At 39.8% G+C, this 24,359-nt stretch overlaps 1 protein-coding gene across 1 annotated transcript in view; it reads left to right on the forward strand.

The window, feature by feature from the left end:
- The first annotated feature begins 311 nt into the window (after positions 1 to 311).
- Positions 312 to 24,359, forward strand: part of arnt2 (aryl-hydrocarbon receptor nuclear translocator 2) — a 110,494-nt gene continuing 86,446 nt past the window's right edge. The window contains exons 1-3 of the mRNA XM_061670566.1: positions 312 to 604; positions 14,430 to 14,541; positions 21,500 to 21,547. Of these exons, the coding sequence (XP_061526550.1) occupies positions 574 to 604; positions 14,430 to 14,541; positions 21,500 to 21,547 (191 nt within the window). The 5' untranslated portion in view covers positions 312 to 573. The remainder of the gene's footprint in view (positions 605 to 14,429; positions 14,542 to 21,499; positions 21,548 to 24,359) is intronic.

Raw genomic sequence — 24,359 nt, forward strand, 5'->3', positions numbered from 1 at the left:
GGCCGTGAGCTAATTCCTTCAGTTTATTTTTTTAAATTTATCCATCCATGTAAGATGTTGGCCAGGGCTCTTGAGCCCTTGACACAAAGGTTATTGCACACATAGTGTATACATGTACACTTTTGTTATGAGGCACAATGTATTGTGAGAGAAGTATCCCAAAAATCAACAGAGTATCACAAATGTGAAAAGAGCAAAATGAAAATGTTCCAGTGGGAAGACCTTTCCAAACGTTTTTGTCCCATTGTCATTCGCCCGCCACTGCACTTTTTGCAGCGTATGACAATAATTTATTCAGGCATCCAGAAAATCTCGCGGTGTTACCATCCAGACATCTTGCATTCGGTTGAGTCTGATTTTACAGAATTCGTTGTTTAACTGCAGACGAAATCGATATATATTCGAGTGCCTCTGACCATCTAGTCGAGAGCGGATTTTGGATGAGCGGCGGCTGGAGGGAGCCTCGCGTGCCAAGCCTGCGGTGTGTCGACGCTCTCTCTCCGGCTGCCTTGACGTATTGTGCGTCATCTCCACCGCTGCCGCCGTTTTGTTATTTTGCTCCGTTGAGGAAACATGGCAACTCCCGCCGCGGTCAACCCGTCCGGTAAGTCACCACTCTCTTTTCTTACCGGGGACGAACTAAGGTTAGCCCTCGTTTTGAGACGGGATTAAAATAATATGCTTTTTTTTTTTTTTTGCTGAGACTCTGAAAGAATAAGAAGGCTAAAAGCGCCGCCAGGCCGCCAAAGCCTGGCTCCATCATCCATCTCCTTCCCCCATATTGTACGGCCGTTCGTACAGCTTTGCTAACTTCTGTCTTTGTCACATCGAGGTATAAGTAAAGCTTTCGCTTATATTTTTGTGTGTGCCTTGTGTTTCTCGCTCACGTTATTTTCGCTGACCCTTTGCTTTCCTCCCTCTCAGTGACATTTTGTATTTTATTTGATTGTTTTAGATTATTTTGCATATTGTCCGACACTGCACTGCACTTGTTAGCTTACATTTGGTTTTGTGAATCTGCGATTTACAGAAACTGGCACTTCACTGGTAATAACGCCAGTATTTGTACCCTCTCGCCTGTTGATTCCAAAAAACCTAACGAGGATTCAATCGCTCTTACCCAGAGCTATTGTTCTGATACCAAACCGTATTTATTCTAGAAAGGAAATAATTGAATGGCTTTGTGCAAACAAGACACTCACGCGATAGCACTCGTCACACCGTAGCATATTTCCGGTCGTTCTTCAAATCAGCGAATAGTAACCGTGTTACCTAGGAAGTCGTTATTTGAGTAATTAGTAAACTTCAGAGTGCTCTCTGTATGTCTTCTCGGAGCAGTCTTTGAGATAAGCAGAAATGAACACCAGTAGATCAGTCATACTAAGAACGTGAAACAAATGAAGGATTTTCTACAGATCCCAGTCACTGAGCTGCTAGACCCCCACATAAAAACAGGTCAACCATATTTGCTCTTAAAGTAAATGAAAAGGAAATCTAAAATTAAAAAAGGATATGTATTTGCCCCGAGCTGCATACTAAGACTTAAAATGAAGTGTGAGTGGGAATGAACAATGAACAGATGATAATATATAATAGAAGGGCATAGTAAAAAGACCCTGTCTCCTTGAGTGAAGAATGGGCTGGCTGCTCATTTCAGATTACACTTACATATATTGGTATATCCTCTGCCTGTGATGCTATGTTGTAATGTAATTGCCCATTCAAGTGCAGATGCATGCAGTGGAAAGCTACATGCAGCTTCTCTACCCGGTGATGACTTCCAGGATGAACTGAGCAATGCTTAATAGCAAAGTTAGCCTGCTGAGCCAAGATCAGCTGGGCTTTTTACTCCTTGCATAGCAGGATAGCAAGGTGCAGTGACCTCAGACCAGGAACACTGTGTCACTGCAGGATTATCTCCAGCTGGCTGTCACCCAGATCCAATTGGTGTAAGAGCATGTGAGACGTGACATGTGAAATTATCTAATGAGGGTTGCGTGCTTGCCTGAAACAAAGATGATTTTAGTGCTGTAAAGCACCGGATTTTGAAAATCAGGTGCATCTGCCTGTGCCTCTGTACATGTCCAACCACGTGTTGAGCATGTGATATTTGGTGGACTTCTTTGGTAAGGGGTGAGGGGAAAAGCCCAAATGAGGAGACAAGAGAAAAGAGCCTACAACTTCCAAGAAAAAGAAAGCTGCATTTAAGAGAAAATATCAGCATTCCTACTTAAAATACTGGTTTATTACTACAGGTGATTCTCACACAGCAAGCCCATTCTATGTTATATGTGGCGAAAGGTTTTTGGGATGTGGGAGGAAAGCGGAGTGCCCAGAGAAAACCCACACAGGCACGGGGAGAACATGCAAACTCCACACAGGCGGGGCCGGGGCTTGAACCCCGGTCCTGAGAACTGCGAGGCAGACGCTCTATTTCACCGTGCCGCCCCATGTTTACTTTCAATACTGTATGATGTAGCTGTACAATTACATAAAGTTGAGTGGCATAAATGGAATTAGTTCCAAAGCCTAAAGCCACTGAAATCATGTGGGAACATTTTGTTTTCAAGTCAGATGAAGTGGAGAGCCTGCCTAACTAGTGGTGTCACGGTACCAAAATTCTCACTTCAATACTATACCTGCATAAAGTACCATGATAGTGGTACTGAAAAAAAAAAAAAAAGTTTAACATCAGGTAAAAGCAGTTGAATGAAAACTGAAAAAACAACTTCAAATATTTATATGCATTTATTAGGCTTTACACGACCAGGATTTTCACTGATCACCGATCAGCGAGTTTAAAAAAACGATAACCGATCACTGTTCCGATCACATGATGGAGGAATGTGTCTATTTAAATGACCTGTTCATTTACTGCATATACTTGTGTACTTAATTGCTAAAAAAAAATTATATTTACAATAAATAATGTATCTTTTTTCCTCTATTTATGCCAGTGAGGCATAGTGACAGACAGAACAAATGAATGGTCTTCTATTAGATGGCAGGAAGTAAATACAGTAATTAATGTATCCACTTTTTGTGACATTTTTGTTTGTTGGTGTGCCGTGAGATTTTTCAATTGTAAAATATGTTCCTTGGCTCCATAAAGGTTGCAAATCACTGCTGTAGTCAGATCGTGTATTCTAGTCAGTCAGGTCAAACCAAAATTACAACACGAGAGAAATAATGGGTGCTTACTTTTCAGTAAGTTACCTGTCTTGTGGAATTTTGCTTCAAATAAAGAACTTCATGTTGACCAGATTGTTAGTTAAAAGTCAGATGACAAAGATGTTATGGGGCCAGTTAAAATTCATATTTGCATTGTTTATATGTTATGTAATACATGCACGCAACTTCCAGCAAGTTTTCAACCATAGTTTAGCTAAAAATGGTTTTTATGACGCATATTGAGTCCTCCCCGAACATACCTGAAGCTCAAGACACCAGGGTGTGGTTACTCTATCCACCGCAAGGGCGACCAGAAGTGACGTTGCAATTGAGCAACTTGTTGAAATATGTGGAGGACGAGGATTTCGACATACAGGAGCACCCAACTGAACTTGGCATCGTTAAAGTGTACATGTTTGAGCCGATCAGACAGTGACGACGACGAGCAGCCAAGTAGCAGCTGTACAACAAAAAAAGAGAGTGCCCACTGGCTCGATGTGACGGTCTGTCAAAAGTAGACTTTATACCGATCTGATCGGCGTTATCGGTATCGTCCGATAATTTGCATTTTATGCTGATTGGCTTTCATGTCATAAGTCGCCGATGTGATCAATGACTTCGTCGATCGGCTCCGCACGAGACATTTTACTCCGTGTCTTCGTCGCGTATGAATCCAAAAGCTAGTTTATTTTTAGCCTTGTCACGTGTCTTGTTGCGCAGTACTGTAACTATCTGATGGCCAATAAAGTTTTTTCAATCTTGTCGCTGAAAAAAACCATCCTCGATGTGGGACTATTTTGCGGTGTCTCAGACAAATACCGCGTAAGTTATTTGCAGTCTGTGCACAACTGAAGTACGTCGTGGGGAACATCATCGAAACGCTTCAACACAAATTTGATCGAGCACCTAAAGAATGTACACGAGGGGCATGCCGCGTTCAAACAACGCAGCGTGGGGAGGGGGTGGTGGGAAGAAAAGTGTCAAACCGACTCAAACTCTGGGCAACAACCGTCCATATAGCCCGGACAGTGAGAAAGTTAGATTAAGCATGTCATTAACAGTATTTTATTCAAGTAATTTAATTGCAATAAAGTAATTTAATTACAGTAAGTTAGCACCCATTATTTATGTCAGTTGTAATGTTGATTTGACCTAAACTTATGTCAGTAGCCAATCCTTGAATGCCTCCTAGAGGTCATTGGTGTTTTAACTTTTGTCTAAAATGCTAGAGAATAATTTGAGCTGGGCCCGCAACCCTTGTGAGGTTAAGCTGTACAGAAAATGAATGTATGGATAGATGGATATAGTGTACAGTACACAAGTACATACAATAAATGAACAAGTCATGTAAATAGACACATTACTCCATCTTGTGATCGGTTATCGTTTTTTTTTAAACTTGCTGATCGGTGATCGGGCCCAAAATCCTGATCGTGTAATGCCAAGTCAAAAGCATGTCTTTTTATACAGTCATGGCTTGAAATAATGCCACCCCAGGGATGCCAATATTTTTGAGCATGCCTATACATATTATATATTCATATATGTTTCAGTGACTCAGCACAAGCTTTTACATAGGATGCACTATTTCTATATATTGTGTGCCCCTCGCTCGAGTAGCGGTATAACACCCCCAAACAAAGTCTTTGCCGTGTGTCTCTTGGCTTGTCATATAGTCAAAAGTACAGACGACAGTACTGAAAAGTACTGTGTAGGTCTTTTTTTCCTACTCCACAGTGCAAAATGCCGGAATCAGCGAAATAACCTATCCCCTGACTCATTAAAGTCATTGATCTTTATGTGCTTTGCCATTCATTGACAAGAGTACATGAAGTCCTTTCCACTAAAGGACTGGGTACCAGATGCTTTTTAGTAACATCACCATCACCAGCTCCACACAAACAGACTTCGTGTAAAGATCATTTGATCTTTACACTAAGGCTTTTTGTGTCGTTAGCCTAATAGCATAATTGCCAAAGTCATTTTTTTTACGTTTTCAGAAAACAAGAAGAAATACCACAAATTCAATAAACTAGAACAGTCCAGTTGCTTTGATTCAACTTGTGGAAATTGACTGTATGACTGAGAATCTACAACCCCAATTCCAATGAAGTTGGGACATTGTGTTAAACATAAATAAAAACAGAATACAATGATTTAAAAATCATGTTCAACCTATATTTATTTTGAATACACTAAAAAGACAATATATTTAATGTTCAAACTAATAAACTTTATTGTTTTGCTTTATTGCTTTATTGTTCAAATAATCATTAACTTAGAATTTTATGGCTGCAACACGTTCCAAAAAGCTGGGACAGGATCATGTTTACCACTGTGTTACATCACCTTTTCTTTTAACAACATTCAATAAATGTTTGGGAACTGAGCACACTAATTGTAGAAGCTTTGTAGTTGGAATTATTTGTATTTGACACGACGTCCACAATTTCCAAAAATAATTTGAAATGTGGACTCGTCGGACCACAGAACCCCTTTTCCACTTAACACTTTGCATCAGTCCATCTTAGATGAGCTCCGGCCCAGAGAAGCCGACGGCGTTTCTGGGTGTTGTTGATAAATGGGAAGAACATACAAACTCCACACAGGCGGGTCCGGGATTTGAACCCCGGTCCCCAGAACTGTGAAGCAGATGTGCTAACCAGTCGTCCACTATTTATTTATTTATTTTACTGTGCTTAGCAGTGTTGTACCTAAACAAGTTCAATGAACAAAGGTTCATGAATTTGTTCATATTTTGGGCGAACGTAAACTGAACTTAGTTCATTTCGGCCTTATTAACGTTGTTGAGAACACTTTCTTTCTGGCATCTGTTAACGGTTTTTGAACGAAAGTTCATTTTCATTCAACCATGCCAGGTTTTATTAGGGACTTGATTCGTCTGAATACATGATATACTAGCCTTCATATGTTGGGGGATAAGCGCTTTATTTGGCAATCGATTGAGTGCGGAATCCATTCATGTTTACATGTGCGAGATACGTTCAGAGACACTCCGCAAATGAAAGAGAACGTGTTCTTTGGTACATAATTGTAAAAATGTATTTCTAGGAAAATTATTATTTGTATCAGAATGCTTTAGTTAAAACACTGAAAGATCACACTGTCATAATATGAAATTTATTTTGTTTTGTAGCCAGAGCTGCGAGGAATGCAAAGTTATCGATGTCGTTTCACCATCGTTTCTGTCAAACTGTGTTAGGTGTTTCTGTTTATGTATTAAGAAATCCAGTTTTTGTTTTCATTTTAAAAAAGACCATTCAAGCAACAAGTTTTTCCTCATGTTTTTGAGATTGTAGCGTGAAAGCTACAGCTGGCTATTAGTGTGGACTGAATGGGTGGCCACAATGGGGAAATGAAATGCCAGTATTTTGAGGTTAATAGCCCGTCAGCAACATTTTGAAACAAAAAGAACTATGAACTAGTTCATTTTTGGACCGGTAAACTTAGTTCAAAATTTTTAATGATTAACTATGAACTGAACTAGTTCATTTTTGGAACTATGAGGGGAAGTTTGAACTAGCCTGTGTAGAAAATGAACTTTCCCAACACTGCCGCTTAGATTCTGCCACTCTGCTCCCTCATGTCTGTTGCACACTATGCCTGTGAGTCCAAACATACACATGCACACACATATGCAACTGTTAACACCCATGTCCACCATTATATAAGATTAAAAGATTTTAAGTTGTATACGTCGCCTCTTTGAGGAAAAAAAACTGTATAGTATATGGTGCAGCTACAGAGCATGCACAAATGTCTGCAGGAGTTGCCTTTTGACATCAGCTGTATTATTAAAGCTAGTTTTTTTAACGTAAGGAAGCAATCCTTACGTTAAAAAAACACACACAATAAAATCAATGTATGAATGATGCCTTCACTTACAAGTAGGAAACATCAATATTATACAATAAAACCTGGTAAAAATATAGTATATGGGGTGCCTGTGAACAAATATTAATTTAGGAACAACTCATTTTATGAACAGTATGACCACAATAATTCCTAAGCTGTAATTGCAATAGCGCGATACCGTGATACCGTTGTATTTTTACTCAAGGTTATCATACAGTCAGTATCTGATACCGGCCTAGTAGCGATTGCGATTTTGGCTGCCATGATTAAATGAGCCTGATTGATCGTTGGCGTTTTTTACATTTAAAATGCAGGCACTGCTGCATATGAAAAGTGATTCCTTTGCAGCACTGCCCACAACCTAGTCAGCCAGTCTCCAGGGGGCAAACACATTGTTAAGGCTTCATTAAGCTTGGGAATTGCGCTCCGGTGCCAACTTCAAAATAAAAGCATAAAATGGCATTGATGTCCAATGTAGTAGAAGCAAAGCAAAGCAAATTTATTTATAGAGCGCATTTCATACACAAGGTAACTCAGTGTGCTTTACATGATTAAAAGCATTTAAAAACAAAGAAAAAAACGGCTTATAAACATTTAAAACAGAGAATAAATAAATAAATAAATACAATTAAAACCGTACAGTGAAATAAATATTTAAAAATGGAAATACCCTAAAAAGCATGAGAAAAAAGAAGTTTTTAACCTGGATTTAAAAACATTCACACTTGGGGCTGACATTACTTCTGTTGGCAAATTATTCAATTTGTGTGCAGCATAATAGCTCAATTCTGCTTCACCATGTTTGCTTTGGACTCTGCTCCACTATTTGACCTGAGTCTGTCGATCTCAGAGCCGAATTATTTACGAACAGCAATCCTCATTTATTTTTTGACAAAAACATTTATCTCAGTTTTGTTGTGGTTTAATTGAAGAACATTTTGGCTCATCCAGTTATTTATCTGTTTTAGACAGTGACACAACACCTCAATTGAACTGTAGTCACCTGGAGACACTGCTAGATATAACTGTGTGTCATCTGCATAGCTATGATAGTCAAAATTAAAGTTCTGAAGAATTTGACCCAAGGGTAGCATATACAGGCTGAACGGGAGGGGTCCAAGAACTGACCCTTGAGGGACCCCATAGGTCATTGCCATTCGATGAGATTGAACACTTCCAATGGTTATAAAATAACTCCTTTCCTCCAGGTAGGACCTGAACCATTTAAGGAATGTTGCATTTAGTCCTACCCACGTTTCCAACCTGTTCAGCAGTGTATTATGATCCATCGTATCAAAAGCCGCATTGAGATCCAACAAGACCAGAATTGACACCTTTCCCGAGTCAGTATTCAACCTTATATCATTGAGCACTTTGATAAGAGCAGATTCTGTACTATGATGAGTTCGGAAACCTGATTTAAATTTGTCAAAAGTCCATTTAAATTCAAGAAAGTGCTGAGTTGATTAAAAATAACTTTCTCAACAAGCTTGGCTATGAAAGGAAGATTTGAGATGGGTCTATAGCTTGCTAACATGAAGCGTCCAGTGTTCTATTTTTTAGAAGAGGCTTCATGGCAGCTACTTTTAAGAGCTCTAGGAAACTCGCCTGACTGAAGTGAGCAATTGATTATTTGCTGCAAATCAGCTAGCACAGACTTCACAATTGCTTTGAAAAAGTCAGATGGTATGAGGTCAAGACAGCTTGTTGATGGTTTCATCTGCGTTTTCTCTACAGTTTTTTGGTCAACTGTGTCAAATTCTGACATGGTAATAGAGTTTTTCCTGGGTGGCTTCAGATGCACTATAATTTTAACATTTTGCTGATTTGTGCCGATATTTAACCTGATGGATTGTATTTTTTCCCATTAAAATAACAAGCAAATTCATTGCATTTATCAGCTTTTAGGAGTTCTGGAGCTATCTGAATTAGGGGGGTTGTGAGCTTGTCAACCAGAGCAAACAGAGGGGGAGTATTGTTGAAGTTCTTACTGATGATTTCAGAAAAGTGTTGCTGTCAAGCCCTGACTGACTCTTGGTTAAAATTACAAAGACTTTGTCTGTAAAGGTCAAAGTCAATTTGGAGTTAAATTTTTCTCCATTTACGTTCTGCTTTCCTACACTTTGATTTAGAGCTCTTTACCATCATTGTGCTCCTCCAGGGTGTTCTAGGTCGCCTCAAGATTGTCTTCGTTTTAATAGGAGCGACAGCATTCATGACATTTGAGATTTGCCAGGTGAAATTATCCAAACGTTCCTCAACTGTCTCAGCAGTCACAGTTTTTGGCACAGCTATGGTCTCCATAAACTTAGTGGCGGTACTTTCATTTATGTACCTTTTCCTAATGGACATAGAGGTTGTCTGAACTTTTGGAAGAATCTGTAACTAAAAAAAAATACACAAAAATGGTCAGAAATAGCCATATCCTTAATGTCAATTGATAGAATTTCAACATCCTTAGAGATGACCAGGTCTAAGCTGTGACCTTGTGTGTGGGTTTGACTCTTAATATTTTGAGAGGTCAAAAATGTCTAGTATAGCAGAGAGTTCGTTAGATTTTTTTCCCCATGTTATTGTCAACATGAATGTTAAAGTCTCCCGGTATGACAAAATAGTTGTAGTCAGTACAAATAACTGACAGCAGTTCTGAAAAATCCTCCATAAATTTTCTATTGTATCTCGGAGGTCTATAAATTATTAAAACAATAACCTTTGGGTCACATTTAACTAAAAAAACAGAGATATTCAAAAGAGCTAAAATCATCCACTATTATTTCTTTACACTGAAATAATGACTTAAAAATAACAGCAATACCACTGCCTTGTTTCCCTATTTGACACTTGTTCATTCAATTTAAATTTGCTGGTGTTGCCTCATTTAAAATGGCATTACAGCTACTTTCTGTTTACCCCATTTCATTTAGTAACGAAAAAAATCCAGATTATAGGTTGTAATGATGTCATTAATCAACATTGATTTATTACCCAGTGACCTGATATTGAAAAGAGCTCGTCTCGCAGTGATAACTGGAGACAATGGTTTGATAGATTCACATTTTATCCTCACAAAGTTTGTAGTTCTCCTTTTTTTGTACCAAATTTGTTTGACCAACTTTCTGTCCCTTGTAGTAGGATGTGAAAAATGCCTGATCTCCACGGGGGTCTGATTTATTCTGGAAAAGACCCTGCCGATATCAGTCAGATTCGGAGATAAGATTCTTCATGGGTGAAGGAGGGGCCCTTCGCATCTTAGTGGACGGCGGTTTCAGGCGAGGGGGGAAGGGAGGAAGATCTTGGTGTGGTGTGGGATGGACTCCAATATTGACAATAGCCTTCACCCTATCCGTCAGATCTAACATGGCATTTCTGCTAGTAGAGAGTGAGTTTTGCGTTGGACTTGAGCATAGTAATGTAACGATGTAATCGTGACATCGCAGAGTCTGCTGGAATGTCGGTGCACTGTAATATACAGTAAATCAACTATAATATTAAAATGACCAACAGAGGGACCTGTTTTGACATGCTCAAAAGATTTAAAGATTGACTGCATTTCCTATTTCGCCCTTCAGAATGAAACTAGGCAGGCAAGCAGCAGCTGCGTGAGTGTGCGAGATGCTTTTAGGTACACTGCATAAATGGAAGTGAATGTGTTCTTTTGTTTAATTTTTAAAAATATTATTTATTTTTATTTTCTTAATTTTCATTTTATTTATATATTTATTTATTGATTGATTGATTTTTATGTGAATGTGTTCTTTTGTAATACACAACATAATTACAGGGCAATTTAGAGTCTCCAATCAACCTACCCCGCATGTTTTTGGAATGTGGGAGGAAATCGGAGTGCCTGGAGAAAACCCACCCAGGCACGGGGAGAACATGCAAACTCCACACAGGCGGGCCGGGATTTGAACCACTGTCATCAGAACTTTGAGGCAGATGTGCTAACCAGTCGTCCACTGTGCCGGCGATGTAGATCATATTACATTTTATGACCAATTTATACTGAAATACAGGTAATTCCAAACGGTTCAGATACTTTTTCTTGTAACTGTATATGCCAATGTCTCTGCTCTAAACAGTTCATATCTACTGTGCTTGGTATTTCAAAGGACAGATGTGGTCACTTAACAGTTAAGGCTTCTTTCACCACAGGAACTTTACCCCGGAACAAGGAATTGTTGTTTGAACTTTTTACAACATGGGAACTTTTTCTGAGAATAGATTTTGCGTTCTCTCCGTCGCTTATTGTGGGTGCTTCCATCATTCTCGTGTGTTCATATGCAGTTGTCCGCTCCTCCTGTAGCAGCACAAATAGGGTGCTAGCCTGCGAGCTAACCTCTTCACATTGTCTACTTGCAAGGTTAGCTCAAGGCAAGGCACTGGTAGATTTATTCATAAAGTGCATTTAACACACGAAGTAACTCAATATGCTTTACACGATTGAAAGTGTCATGGTTTGTAACCAAACGGTATTGGACTGGACCCAAAAGCAGACTGAGACTGAGGAAGCAGTTGGAAGGGGTTTATTAGGGTGAAGCGCGAGGTCAAGAATTCCAAGGTTTGAGCTGGGTCTCTTGGAGCGGGGAGCATGCGGGAGACTAGAGCGTGAGCAGTTGAGCGAACTTGGCAGTGCAGTTGGAGCGAGCATCGTGGCAGGAGACACAGGAGGGCACTGGAAAAGGAGGAAAAACAGGAAGTAAGTTCAGGCACGGGTATCAGGGAATCTTTTCTTACGATCATGAGTGATGAGTCGGCCGGTGTACCGCTGGAATACTGGAACTGGCAGGCTAAAATCCAGGCTGTGATGAGTGCTGATTGGAACCAGGTGAGGAGGTGATTAGTGCTGGAGAGAGAGGGGAAAAAAGAGGCACAAAGCGCCACCCACGCTTCGCAGAGGAACTGCAGGGCACAGATCATGACAGCAAATTCACGGAATTAACACTAACAGGCACGTCTGCAGGGACTGCGAGCGAGCCGAGCTGCTATATATTTAATGGGCTTATAGTAATTAGACTTCACACCGATTCTATCGGCCTTATCGGTATTGGCCGATAATTTGCATTTTGCATTGCTGATCGGCTGATCTGCTTTAATGTCATAATTCGCAGATCCGATCAATGGAAATATCTGACGGCCAATAAAGTTACTTAAAAAAAAACATGTCGGCGGTGTGGAACAGACAACACGTAATGCCCGGATCAGACTATAAGACAAATTTGCTCTTTCACGATTGCACTATGTCAGACTACTGCAATAAAATCTTGTGAATGCAAGATTTTATTGCAGTAGTCTGATACCACTGCATCCATTTTTTTCCCATCACTGGGCTTCATCGTGCCAACGCAAACGCGACCGGATACACTCGTTACCATGGCGACGACATCAACTATGGATCGTGCCGTTTGTTTGTAAGAACAAAATGGGGAAAAACGTATGTTGGTGGTCACCAGTCCTCAGGAGAGGGCATTCGTTTAAGGCTTGCTTCAGGTATGTTCACAAACTTTTAATAAGATACGGCTCGCAAGCAGGCAACTAAAACGTTATGTAGCCAAGCAAGCTACTGCACTGACGGTTGTACATAAACATGCCGCCGCTCTGTCGACTCATGCTCTAAAGTTTCGGTGTGGGTGAAGTAATTTAATTAAAAATAAAGTAATTTAATTACAGTAAGTTAGCACCCATTATTTCTGTCATGTTGTAATGTTGGTTTTACCTGAGTGATTAGAATACATGACCTGACAAGAGCAGTGATTCCCAACCTTTATGGATCCAAAGAACATATTTTACAATTGAAAAATCTCACAGCACACCAAAAAACAAAAATGTCACAAAAAGTGGATACATTAATTACTGTATTTACTGCCTCCCATCTAATAGAAGACCATTCATCTGTTCTGTCTGTCACGATGCCTCACTGGCATAAATAGAGGAACAAAGATACATTATTTGTTGTAAATATAATTTTTTGAGCAATTAAGTACACAAGTATATACAGTAAATGAACAGGTCATTTAAATAGACACATTCCTCCATCATGTGATCAGATCGGTGATCGGGTATCGTTTTTTAAACTCGGTGATCGGCCCCAAAAATCCTGATCGTGTAAAGCCTAATAGTAATGTTACAAGTAGTTTTACGTTGTAGAGGACTAGGATTTATTTATCAATTTATGTCTGCTCCCTTAACTTACCTTTGAAACACGTTTGCTCATTGGACCATCTCTATTTGGTAAAACTTTGTCTTCTCTGTCCTGTGTGTGTGAGACTGAGAGCATTTTGCATGCATTGCACAGCTTTTACTGCGTGCTGATTGGCTGTAATCCGTGCAGTGGCTGTGCAAGGGTAACCAATCAGGTGGTGCTGTGGGCGGGACAATGCTGGAGAGCGAAGTCACAGGCAGAGAGGCTCGCTGCAGCTACATCAGAGCCAAAATAACCCAATATTAAATTATCAGGCGGCACGGTGGACAACTGGTTAGAGCGTCAGCCTCACAGTTTTGAGGGCCGGGCTTCAATCCCTGGCCCCGCCTGTGTGGAGTTTGCATGTTCTCCCCGTGCCTGCGTGGGTTTTTCTCCAGGCACTCCGGTTTCCTCCCACATCCCAAAAACATGCATTAATTGGAGACTCTAAATTGCCCGTAGGTGTGACTGTGAGTGCGAATGGTTGTTTGTTTGTACGTGCCCTGCGATTGGCTGGCAACCAGTTCAGGGTGTACACCGCCTCCTGCCCGATGACAGCTGGGATAGGCTCCAGCACGCCCGCGACCCTCGTGAGGAGAAGCGGCTCAGAAAATGGATGGATTAAATTATCAACCATCGGATTAAAAAAAGACAGATACCAATCTGCGCCACAATTCCAAATACGAGTACTACTAACAATGCATTACACTGAAATAGCGCTTTTCTAGACACTTTGCAACTTCATGCATTATTCATTCACTCCTCAATCGCACTCTGGTGGTGGTAAGCTACTTGTGTAGCCACAGCTGCCCTGGGGCAGTCTGACAGAAGCGTGGGTGTTATTCTGCTCCTGCAGCCCTTCCGACCACCACCAAACATCCAACCATATTCATTCATAGGCAATGTGGGTTAAGTGTCTTGCCCAGGGATACAACAACGACACACACTCCGGCAGGGATACGAACTGGTGACCCTCCGGTTTCCTTTGCACCATGGCGCCCACAATAAACCGCACCGATCGACTCGGCCGATAATCGGTCATTCACAAATTTTTGCTGGGGGTAGGATTTACAAGAGGCCTGTTTTCCTTCAGCAATGAATGAATGCTTCTTATTATAAAGAAAATGTCATATGTAAACTTAATGATGAAAGGAGATTGTTGCTATAAATTCTTGCCTGGTGTCTGTGTTTTGTCCTCCAGAGATGGGCAGTGAGTTGCCGGGTACTGTAGTGATGCCAGGGGCAGTTGGGTCTGGCCCGGTGAGGATGGGAGGATCTGTGCCAGGCCGTGGTGGCAAAAGAAGATCAGGCGGGTGAGTATGTCTCTTATTTACCGACCGTTGCTGAAATAATATCTTGACCTCATATGTTTGATGACCCAGGCAGAAATTGTCAGATGGGTATATTTCTTTAAAGAAAACATCATAATTATTATTTTTTTGTCTTGAGTTTGTTGTCACATTTCTGTCGGGCCAATTATACATTACTTGTACACTCACTGTAGTAGTCTCGCCACGCTGCACTATTTGCATATCTGTTGTTGACCAACACTGGCCACTCATGTGCCTGAGTAGCATCTGCACCATTTGCACAATCACCTCAGTAGTATCTGCAACATTTGCAGAATCGAAATTGTCCCAGATTATCGCACTACTCGTCACTTTAAACTGCATACATTTCTTGAAGTTTTGGCGCCCTTTGTACAATGGTCATTGCCCCGGACTATTGCTCTATTAGTCATTCAAACTGCTCTCATTGCACAATTGTAAAAAAAAATAAAGAAATAAAATTAAAAAATTGTACCGGCATTACCAGATTACGAGCAATCTTTTATTGCTCAGTGTTTTTCTCAATGTCTTTATGTCTCAAAGGTGTTCTCTGTCAATTGACTGTCTGTTGTCGTACTTGAGCGGCTCCAACTACCGGAGACAAATTCCTTGTGGGTTTTGACATACTTGGCAAAATGAAGATGATTCTGATTCTAATTCTGATTCTGATGAAGGGCCAGGCAAAATACATTTAATTTAATTTCAATAGGATGCAAATTAAACTGTCAAGCATTTCAGAAAACCATGATCATTAAACAAAACATAACCATAAAGGAATTAATGATGGTTGTTGTTCAGTCATCAGTCATATTTAAAAAAAAAAAAAACAATATTTCACAATTTCTGCCAGGGTAGATAAATTTATGAGCACAACTGTACATATATGCAGTCATACGTACCCCTGTCATATTGGAATGAAAGTGTAGGCTACACCTTTTTCATAACCTCTAGTAGGCTTTACACCGATCTGATTGGTATCGGCCGTTAAGTAGCATTTTATGCTGATCGGCTTTTATGTCATAATTTGCCGATCGATCGGCTCAGCAAAAGACATTTACTCCGCGTCGCCATCGTGTACAGTGTATTTGAATCCAAAAGCTGGTTTATTTGTAGCCTTGTCGCGTTTCTTTTGACGTATTACTGTAAATATCTGACAGCCATTAAAGTTATTTAAAAAGAAAACATGTCAGCGCTGTGGGTCAGACAACACATCTGAGACAGACAACATGTAATGCCTGGATCAAACCACAAGACAAATTTCACGATTTCACGACTACTGCAAAAAAGCCTTGTATTCCGATACCACCGCATTCCGTCTTTTACGATCACTGGACTTTATCTTGTCAACTCAAACGCGACCGGATACACTCGTTGCCATGGCCATGACAACAACAATCGATCACGTCGTGTGTATTATAAGAACAAAATGGGGAAAAACGTGTGCTGCAACCAGGGAACAAAATGTAACGTAGCCTAGCAAGCTCGTGATAGCACTAATGGTTGCACGTAAACATGCCAGCGTTCTGTCGAATCATGCTCTAAAGTTTAGTAAGTAATTTAAGTAATTTAATTACAATAAATTTAAGTAATTTAATTACAATAAAGTAATTTAATTATATTAAGTTAGCACCCATTATTTCTGTCATGTTGTAATGTTTGTTTGACCTGACTGATTAGAATGCATGACCTGACAAGATATTTTTAAATAAACTCAGTATGTAGTACACAAGTATATACAGTAAATGAACAAGTAATTTAAATAAACACATTGCTCCATCCTGTGATCAGATCTGTGATTGTTTGTCGTTTTTTTTTTAAACTCGCTGATTGGTGAGCGGCCTGAAAAATCCTGATCGTGTAAAGCCTAACCTCTAGGTGGTGGTGGCATATTAGAATGAAAGTGTACACCTTTCTCATAACCTCTAGGTGGCAGTGGCATTTGGGAATTTAAGTGTGCAGCTTTTTCATAACCTTTAGATGGTAGCATACATTTATAAAATGTGAACGTTTTTTCCATTCCCCCCCATACCTATGTATAATGCGCACTATTGACTTTTGACAATTTTTTTGGGGGGAAAAATGCACATTATACACGAGAAATTACAGTAGCAGTTAGCCACCGCTAGCTGAGGCCACCAGACCAAAGCAACAATCAGTCGTGTCATAATTATTCATGTGGTTTGTAAAATGGCAAAAGTACTTAATCTGTATTGTTATTTAAGATGATACACATTTGAAATTAGCAATAGGATTAAAAAGATACTGTATGTAGCATCATAACTGGAGAATGATAATGTTTACAATCCAAGGTGTCTTCATTATCCCTGAGGAGGCAGTTTGTTTATTTTGTGTCTATACCTCCAAGAATATTCAGGATTTCAAAGAGTGTGTTGTTGTGTTATATTTTTCTACATTCATTGCACTGTTGAATGTAAATTGTTCTTATATTTTTCTATATATTTATATATGTTTAGAATGCTAATATCATTTTGGGGTTACTGTTTTAAATATTGACTATGAGGAGTGTTGTTAACAAAAGGCATTAATAAAATATTGCAAAACTCTAGCTTTTTTAGTTTTCAGTACGCATGCTTTAGAACAGGCAATTGAAAATTTTATAAAACAATATAATAATAATAATAATAATATATAACATATATTTTGTTGTTGTTGTTGTTGTTGCTAGATCGCCCAGCCCTAATTGCAATTGCAATAAACTTTACTGGATGAACAATATAGCCTTGATTTACTAAAGGTTTGCGTGTGCAAAAACGGGTACAAACATCATTGCTCACCCAAACAGATGTGGAAGCTGATCTACGAACCGAATGCACCCAGGATTGCTTCTGTGAAACAGGAAAAACTGCTGTGCAATTCATTTTGCACGTTCTGCGAGGAGAGTAAGCAAATCGATGAATTTAGCCGAGTGATGCGATTGATCAAACCTGAGATAAATTACGATGGGTGACTTTGCGTTTTTAAATACCGCGTCTGAATGCAGATGTAAACTGCCACACAGAGTGGTGCCAGTGTGACACAGGCAAAAGTCAGAGGCAGCAGGATTAACGTTTTCGCTTGTGCAAACATTTCTGAAATGCCAGAAACAAAAAAACAAAAAATCACAACAGCAATGCAATTTTGGGACTTCTGAATGCTCTAAGGGCTGATTTGGAGCCAGTCACAGGAAGGATCACCTATGACATAACTCCTTTCAACTCTCCATTTTCTTGTCTCTGGGTCATTGCAACACACTGTGACAGAGCAGTTTTTCAGGTGTGCTGTCACAAATTTTATACGCAATGTTACACATGATTGACTGACACATCGAATTGCAATGCATTGGGGATGTGTTAAAAAAAAAAAAAAATGCTTTTACAGTATGTACTGTAGTTGCTGCTTACCCAAAATTATCAGAGTAATAGATTCATTTTATTTAATTCAGTAATGTTTGTTTGCCTCTTCCATTAAAACTTGTAATTGCATCACTTCAAACTTAATTTTTAACTTGTAGTATTTTTGCAAATTTTCCATGGTTAAAACCATTAGAGCTACCTGAATGTCTCCACCACTTTTACATCAGTTCCCAACAGCGCACGCATGTTAGAGCGAGTTAAGATGCAATTTCCAGCCATGAAGATCACCGTCTCAGTTCAAATGGCAGTTTTTTTGTGATAGATAAAATTTGACCAAGATAAATAATTTAGGCAGCACGGTGGCCGACTGGTTAGAGTGTCTTCCTCACAGTTCTTAAGAGCAGGGTTCAATCCCCGGTCCCGCCTGTGTGGAGTTTGCATGTTCTCCCCGTGCCTGCGTGGGTTTTCTCCGGGCACTCCGGTTTCCTTCCACATCCCAAAAACATGCATGGTAGGTTAATTGACAACTCTAAATTGCCTGTAGGTGTGAATGGGAGTGTGAATGGTTGTTTGTTTGTATGTGCCCTGCGATTGGCTGGCAACCAGTTCAGGGCGTACCCCGCCTCCTGCCCGATGATAGCTGGGATAGGCTCCAGCATGCCCGCGACCCCATTTATAAACACAAGCAGGATGAATGCTTATTTTTATTTCTACTCTTTTTTTGCACTTCCCCCATTCGCGATCATCTTGTCCCACATGTCATCCCAACATAAACAACAGCATCAAGATGTCACACGAGAATAGGCGGGGTTACTTAGGGCTAGCCAAATCATTACATTAGGCCTGAATGTCATTTAAATGACTAATACATTATTTAGGCAGATAAGTGTTTATTATTTAAAATGGCAACTATTTACTGGCAACTATTGTCTTAAAAGACAGTGTTTGTAAGTGATTAAAGACAGCCGCCTCGTTATCACCAGGTTGCTGTCGGTTTCACAACACTCTAAGGAGCCGCCGCTGTGTCACAGTAATCACAGCCTGGAGCAAATTCATTTATTTTAAATTCATAAATTCAATAAATTTCGTTTTTGTATACCATATAATAGGATACATGAGAAAAACGTTTTTTTTAGTCGGAAAAGTAAGCTTTAATTTAATTTCGGCTCGCAATTGAATTTTCAGGAAAAGATTTGGCCTAGGGCCAAACTTAGTTCCTGACCGTTGGAAGAGGGTGGTAAAACAGAATCTTACAACAAAAAACTTCCCAACCCTGCTACATTTTGCAGAAACACACTTGACATCCCACGAGCGCATGTTGAAAAATGTGTTATGGTCAGATGAAGACCGCAGTGGAACTGTTTTGGCTAGAAATCCAAAAGATATGTTTGGTGCAGGCGGCACGGTGGCTGACTGGCCTCACAGTTCTGAGGGCCCGGGTTCAATCCCCAGCCCCGCCTGTGTGGAGTTTGCATGTTCTCCCCGTGCCTGCGTGGGTTTTCTCGGGGCACTCCAGTTTCCTCCCACATCCCAAAAACATGCATTAATTGGAGACTCTAAATTGCCCGTAGGTGTGACTGTGAGTGCGAATGGTTGTTTGTTTGTATGTGCCCTGCGATTGGCTGGCAACCAGTTCAGGGTGTACCCTGCCTCCTGCCTGATGACAGCTGGGATAGGCTCCAGCACGCCCGCGACCCTAGTGAGGAGAAGCGGCTCAGAAAATGGATGGATGTTTGGTGCAAACACAGCAATGCTCACCACCAAAAGAACACCATACCTACAGTGAAGGATTGTGGCGGCAGCATAATACATTGGGGCTGTCTTTCTTCAGTTGGAACTGGGGCCTTAGTCAAGGTGGAGGGAATTATGAACAGTTAAATACAGTACAGTATACGAGTCAGGTAGAAGCAAAAAGTCTGCAGGCTTCTGCTAGAAAGGAAAAATAATGTTAGGAAAAGCCTACTAAAACAGATCAACTTCATTTGTTGTTTATCAGTGGCACTTTAATTTAAAGGAAGGCAGCTCTTTGCTGACTCCTATTTAACATAAGTTTGAATGTGATTGGTTAACTCTGAACACAGGCCTATGTTTTTTCCTTATGAATTGTTGTCCTCCACCATTTGCAGAAGAGGGGTATTCAAGATGTCCTGTGCGTGAATATTGTGCTTACTGTACATAGACGGCACTCAGAGTACAGTACATGGCTGTGTGACCAGCTGTTTCGCTAATCCAGCTCGGGGTTAAGCACTGTCGAAAAAATGTTTTTCTCACTGGATTGTGGAGATTTCCCTGGCCAACAACAAGAGTAGTCTTTCTTTGCTGCAAGGAGTGAGGGTGCATTCAAACATGGCGACATCATGGGTTCTATTTAAGGAGTGCCTGTAAATTATCTGTCCTGCAACCAGGTGGTCTTCACAGCACATACTGTACTTGTCCACTTCTATTCATCCATCCATCCATTTCCTTTACTGTTTGGCTTCATTCGGGTAATGGGTGAACTGGAGCTGCTCAGCTGGAGCAGCTGACTTTGGGTGAGATGCGGTGTAGACCTGAACTAGTCTCCAGCCAATCGCAGTGCGCATACTGTATAGACAAACAACCATTAACACTCACATTCACACCTATGGGCAAATAGGGAGTCTTCCCTTAACCTAACACCCTGAGTGGACCAAAAAGTGGACCACCGCCAATTAGATTTTTTGGATTTTTGTCATTTTAGTTCATATATTATGGAGTACATCTGGAACACCTTATGTGCACAATGCTTAGGTTAAGTAAACCACTTTACAGTCGTGAGCAATTGAACTGAGATACACTCTAAAGGTTTTAGGGCAGTGAGGCCAATTCCTTTATTTTTGCGATACAGTGGACAACTGCTATTCGCGGGCATAGGTCCGAATTGCTAATAATTGAAGCTCCCCTAAAATTTCACTTCATTATTTTATTCTGTTCCTATAGGTCTGCTCACCAAAAATGTTGTTTTATTGCAAATAATTTTTTTAAATTAGATTTAGAGTTATGGTAATAAATAATCTTCTACATTGTCAATCTAAACAATGACTGACCCAGTCAATCAGGGCCATCGAAGTTGTTATTTTTCTGCATTGTAATCTTTAGAGGTGGTGTCAGATGTGGAACTGAGGCTAATCAATGCCACTGTATAAGAGAGTATGGTTAACACCCGAGAATCACTCGCCACATAACTTCGTGTTGAACGTTTTTTTGTTGCTGATGAATTAAGCCGTGGAGCTGCATCGGCTGTGTGAACATGGAGTGTCCCGCTCTTGTGAGTTCTGTCTGAGAGGGACAGGTAAATAAACCTCTCTTTTCGAAGACAACCGTTCTGTCACAATGATTTTATGAGAGCCCATTCCATATGGCTGAGGTGAGATGGTCAGTTAAAAAGGATTGGCTTGTTCAACACTATATGCAGGTTTCTCCATTTGCAGCAACCAAACCAAATTAGTACTCTTCTTCTTTAAACTGATCTCTTCTGAGAGGTTTACTAGACAGAAAACATTGTCCCCATGAGTACTGTGCTCTCTGAGTCTGAAAATTGGTAATGCGACTTTTCTGTGGTTCTTTCTCAGAATGGACTTTGATGACGAGGATGGAGAGGGACCTAGCAAATTTTCAAGGTGAGAAAAAGAATGTAACGGACACTGTTAAAATGTTGGCTACAGTTCAGGTTTTAGATATACTGTATCATCAATATAACATCTATGTGTAGCTCTTTTATCTCAGTTTTATCTACAAATCTTCTACTGTAAGTGGATTTTATTAGTAAGTCGACATTTATCTGAGAAAACTTGCTAATACCCCATATTTGTATAAACGATTTGCCTGATTACTACATAAGTCATTTTATTTTCATCCATTAAGAGTCCAATTGCCATCTTTTAATTTTTGGTATTATCCCAGCTGTCCTACTGCATTTCAATTGTCTCAACTTGTTTTCCTTTTCACCATTTTTTTTTATTTGTTGCCTCTAAATCCATAGGATGTAAGTGTATTATTCATCAGCTGAAATCTCCGGAGTGATTTCTTGTAAGTTGAATGATGGAAGTGTAGAGGACAAACTGCTCTCTGCTGATCACAAGAGGAACTGCATTTTTAGTGTTTGACAATTACATTAAATTTATGAAAACACTATGCGCATGTTTGAATTAGCAGTTAATTCTTTTCTGACATAAATTGTTCATTTAAGAATGTAATGCATACAGATTATCAATATGACCAACCAATCTGGCAGGTATATAGTGTTTTGAATAGCTTTTAATTTAAGAATTGAAGCTATTTTAGGGCGGGACGGTAGATGACTGGTAACCACACCTGCCTCACAGTTCTAAGTACCCGGGTTCAAATCCAGCCAGGAGTTTGCATGTTCTCCCCGTGCCTGCGTGGGTTTTCTCTTGGAACTCCGATTTCCTCCCACATCCCAAAAACATGCTTGGTAGGTTAATTGAAGACTCTAAAATTGTCCATAGGGATGAATTTGAGTGCGAATGGTTGTTTGTTTATATGTATGTGCCCTGCCATTGGCCGGCAACCAGTTCAGGGTGTACCCCGCCTCCTGCTCGCAGTTAGCTGGGATAGGCTCCAGCATACCCGGAACCCCAGTGAGGATAAGCACTGTAGAAAATGGATGGATGGATGAAGCTATTTTAGAGTTCAGTCAGACAGAGAAATCAGATTTGACTTGAGTTTTCCGACCCACAGTAATTTCTGCCTTAATCCCAATTTAATTGTAGGGGGAATTTGATGCAAATTAGATGCTATGATTTGAGTGGAAAAGAATGGCACAACTCTGGAAAAAAAATAACTGTGTTGTGAGAAGCAAAAAAACTGCATTGTGTTATTACTCATATAGTCCTATTATTAAGTAGGAAAAAAAATCCTTCAACCAGCCATTAGCAACTTTTTTGAAACATACTAATTTTGCCTTGTCCCATGCTGTTTCCATCTCTTTTTGTCTTTTGTCATTCACTAAAAAATGTAAAAGAGATAATTTGTCAGGATTTTGGTGTATTTCATTCATACACATTTATAATTGATGGAATTCTGTTTTTATGTTCTTTGTAGGTATGACTATGATCAGATACCTGGTGGGGATAAGGAGAGATATGCCAGGTAGGCCTAGCCAACTGGAGCCATAGTGGATACTCAGGATGTACGGAAGTTCAAACCTGCCCTGACCTGAAGTGAAATACAGTATAACAACAACAAATCAGGATGGGGTTTATGTCAATCGTCAAAATGTTACTCTTGTTAAAAATGTTATTTTCTTACCTGCAGTACATCTGATTTTGGTATTACTGTATTTGAAACCAGCCTTTGTAAAGTAGCTAGTTAAGGCTAAACCCTTAAGCGAAACCTTTTATAGGTCCACACAGTAATTATATGACCATATTGGACTAGAACTGTCAGCTGACATTAAACAGTGAAAAAAACGCAGAAAATCAGCTTAAGGGTGAAACTGGAAGACTGTCAAGTGTCAACCCACTGACAATACAGGAAGTATGAATCTGCAACACAGACAATGTAGGAAATGCAACTGCGTAACACACTGACAATACAGGTACTGTGGATACATGATTATTTAGTACTCATTATTATTTATTTAGTATTTATTTAGTACTGTAATACAGTAGTAGTGCAGTATTTGTTTAAATACATTTACATACATTTGTTTATTTTTCCTGTTTTTTAAAAGACACACTGCAAGGGATCCCGTATTTTTTTTCACTCTCTGCAAAGAAAAGGTTGAATAAATGGATCCATCCATCCATTTTCCACCACTTAAAATGTTCAGTGGAGCTCGAGCCTATCCCAGCTAACTGGGTGAAAGGCAGACTACACCCTGAATTGGTTCCCATTCAGTCGGAGTGCACATTGACATAATATACACACATCCACAAATAAACGCACATAAACCGGTACTCACATTGTGCCCCATTCACCAACCATGCATACACACTTTTAATGCACAAACATGTGATTTATCAATATGTTCGTACTTATTTTAGTTTGTTCTCTGCAAACAAATTTAAAATCTCCTCAGACCATGCATACGCACAAATAATGCAGGATTAGCCATTGTAAATACTTTAAACACATATCTTTTATCCAAGCTGCACAACATATTAGAACTGTAGTCCATCATAAAAACAATAATCATTTTAACTTGAAATAGTAGTTTGAATATAACATTATTTTTACTTTTACTTAAGTATTTATGTAAGGAAGAATCGCTACTTTTACTCCATTACAATGATCAACATGCCGCTTGCTACTTTTATTTATCCATTATTACGTGCACAATCTATTTTTCGACTTCATCATCAATTTCCACATAGGGCGCCTTAGCGGCCAATCCAATGTGATCATGAGTGTCATTTAACTCCAATTCATCAACCAGACGGCACAAGGCAGTTACATGACATGACAGAG

This window comes from Phycodurus eques, chromosome 2 (genome assembly GCF_024500275.1).
Source record: "Phycodurus eques isolate BA_2022a chromosome 2, UOR_Pequ_1.1, whole genome shotgun sequence".
Lineage (NCBI taxonomy): Eukaryota > Metazoa > Chordata > Actinopteri > Syngnathiformes > Syngnathidae > Phycodurus > Phycodurus eques.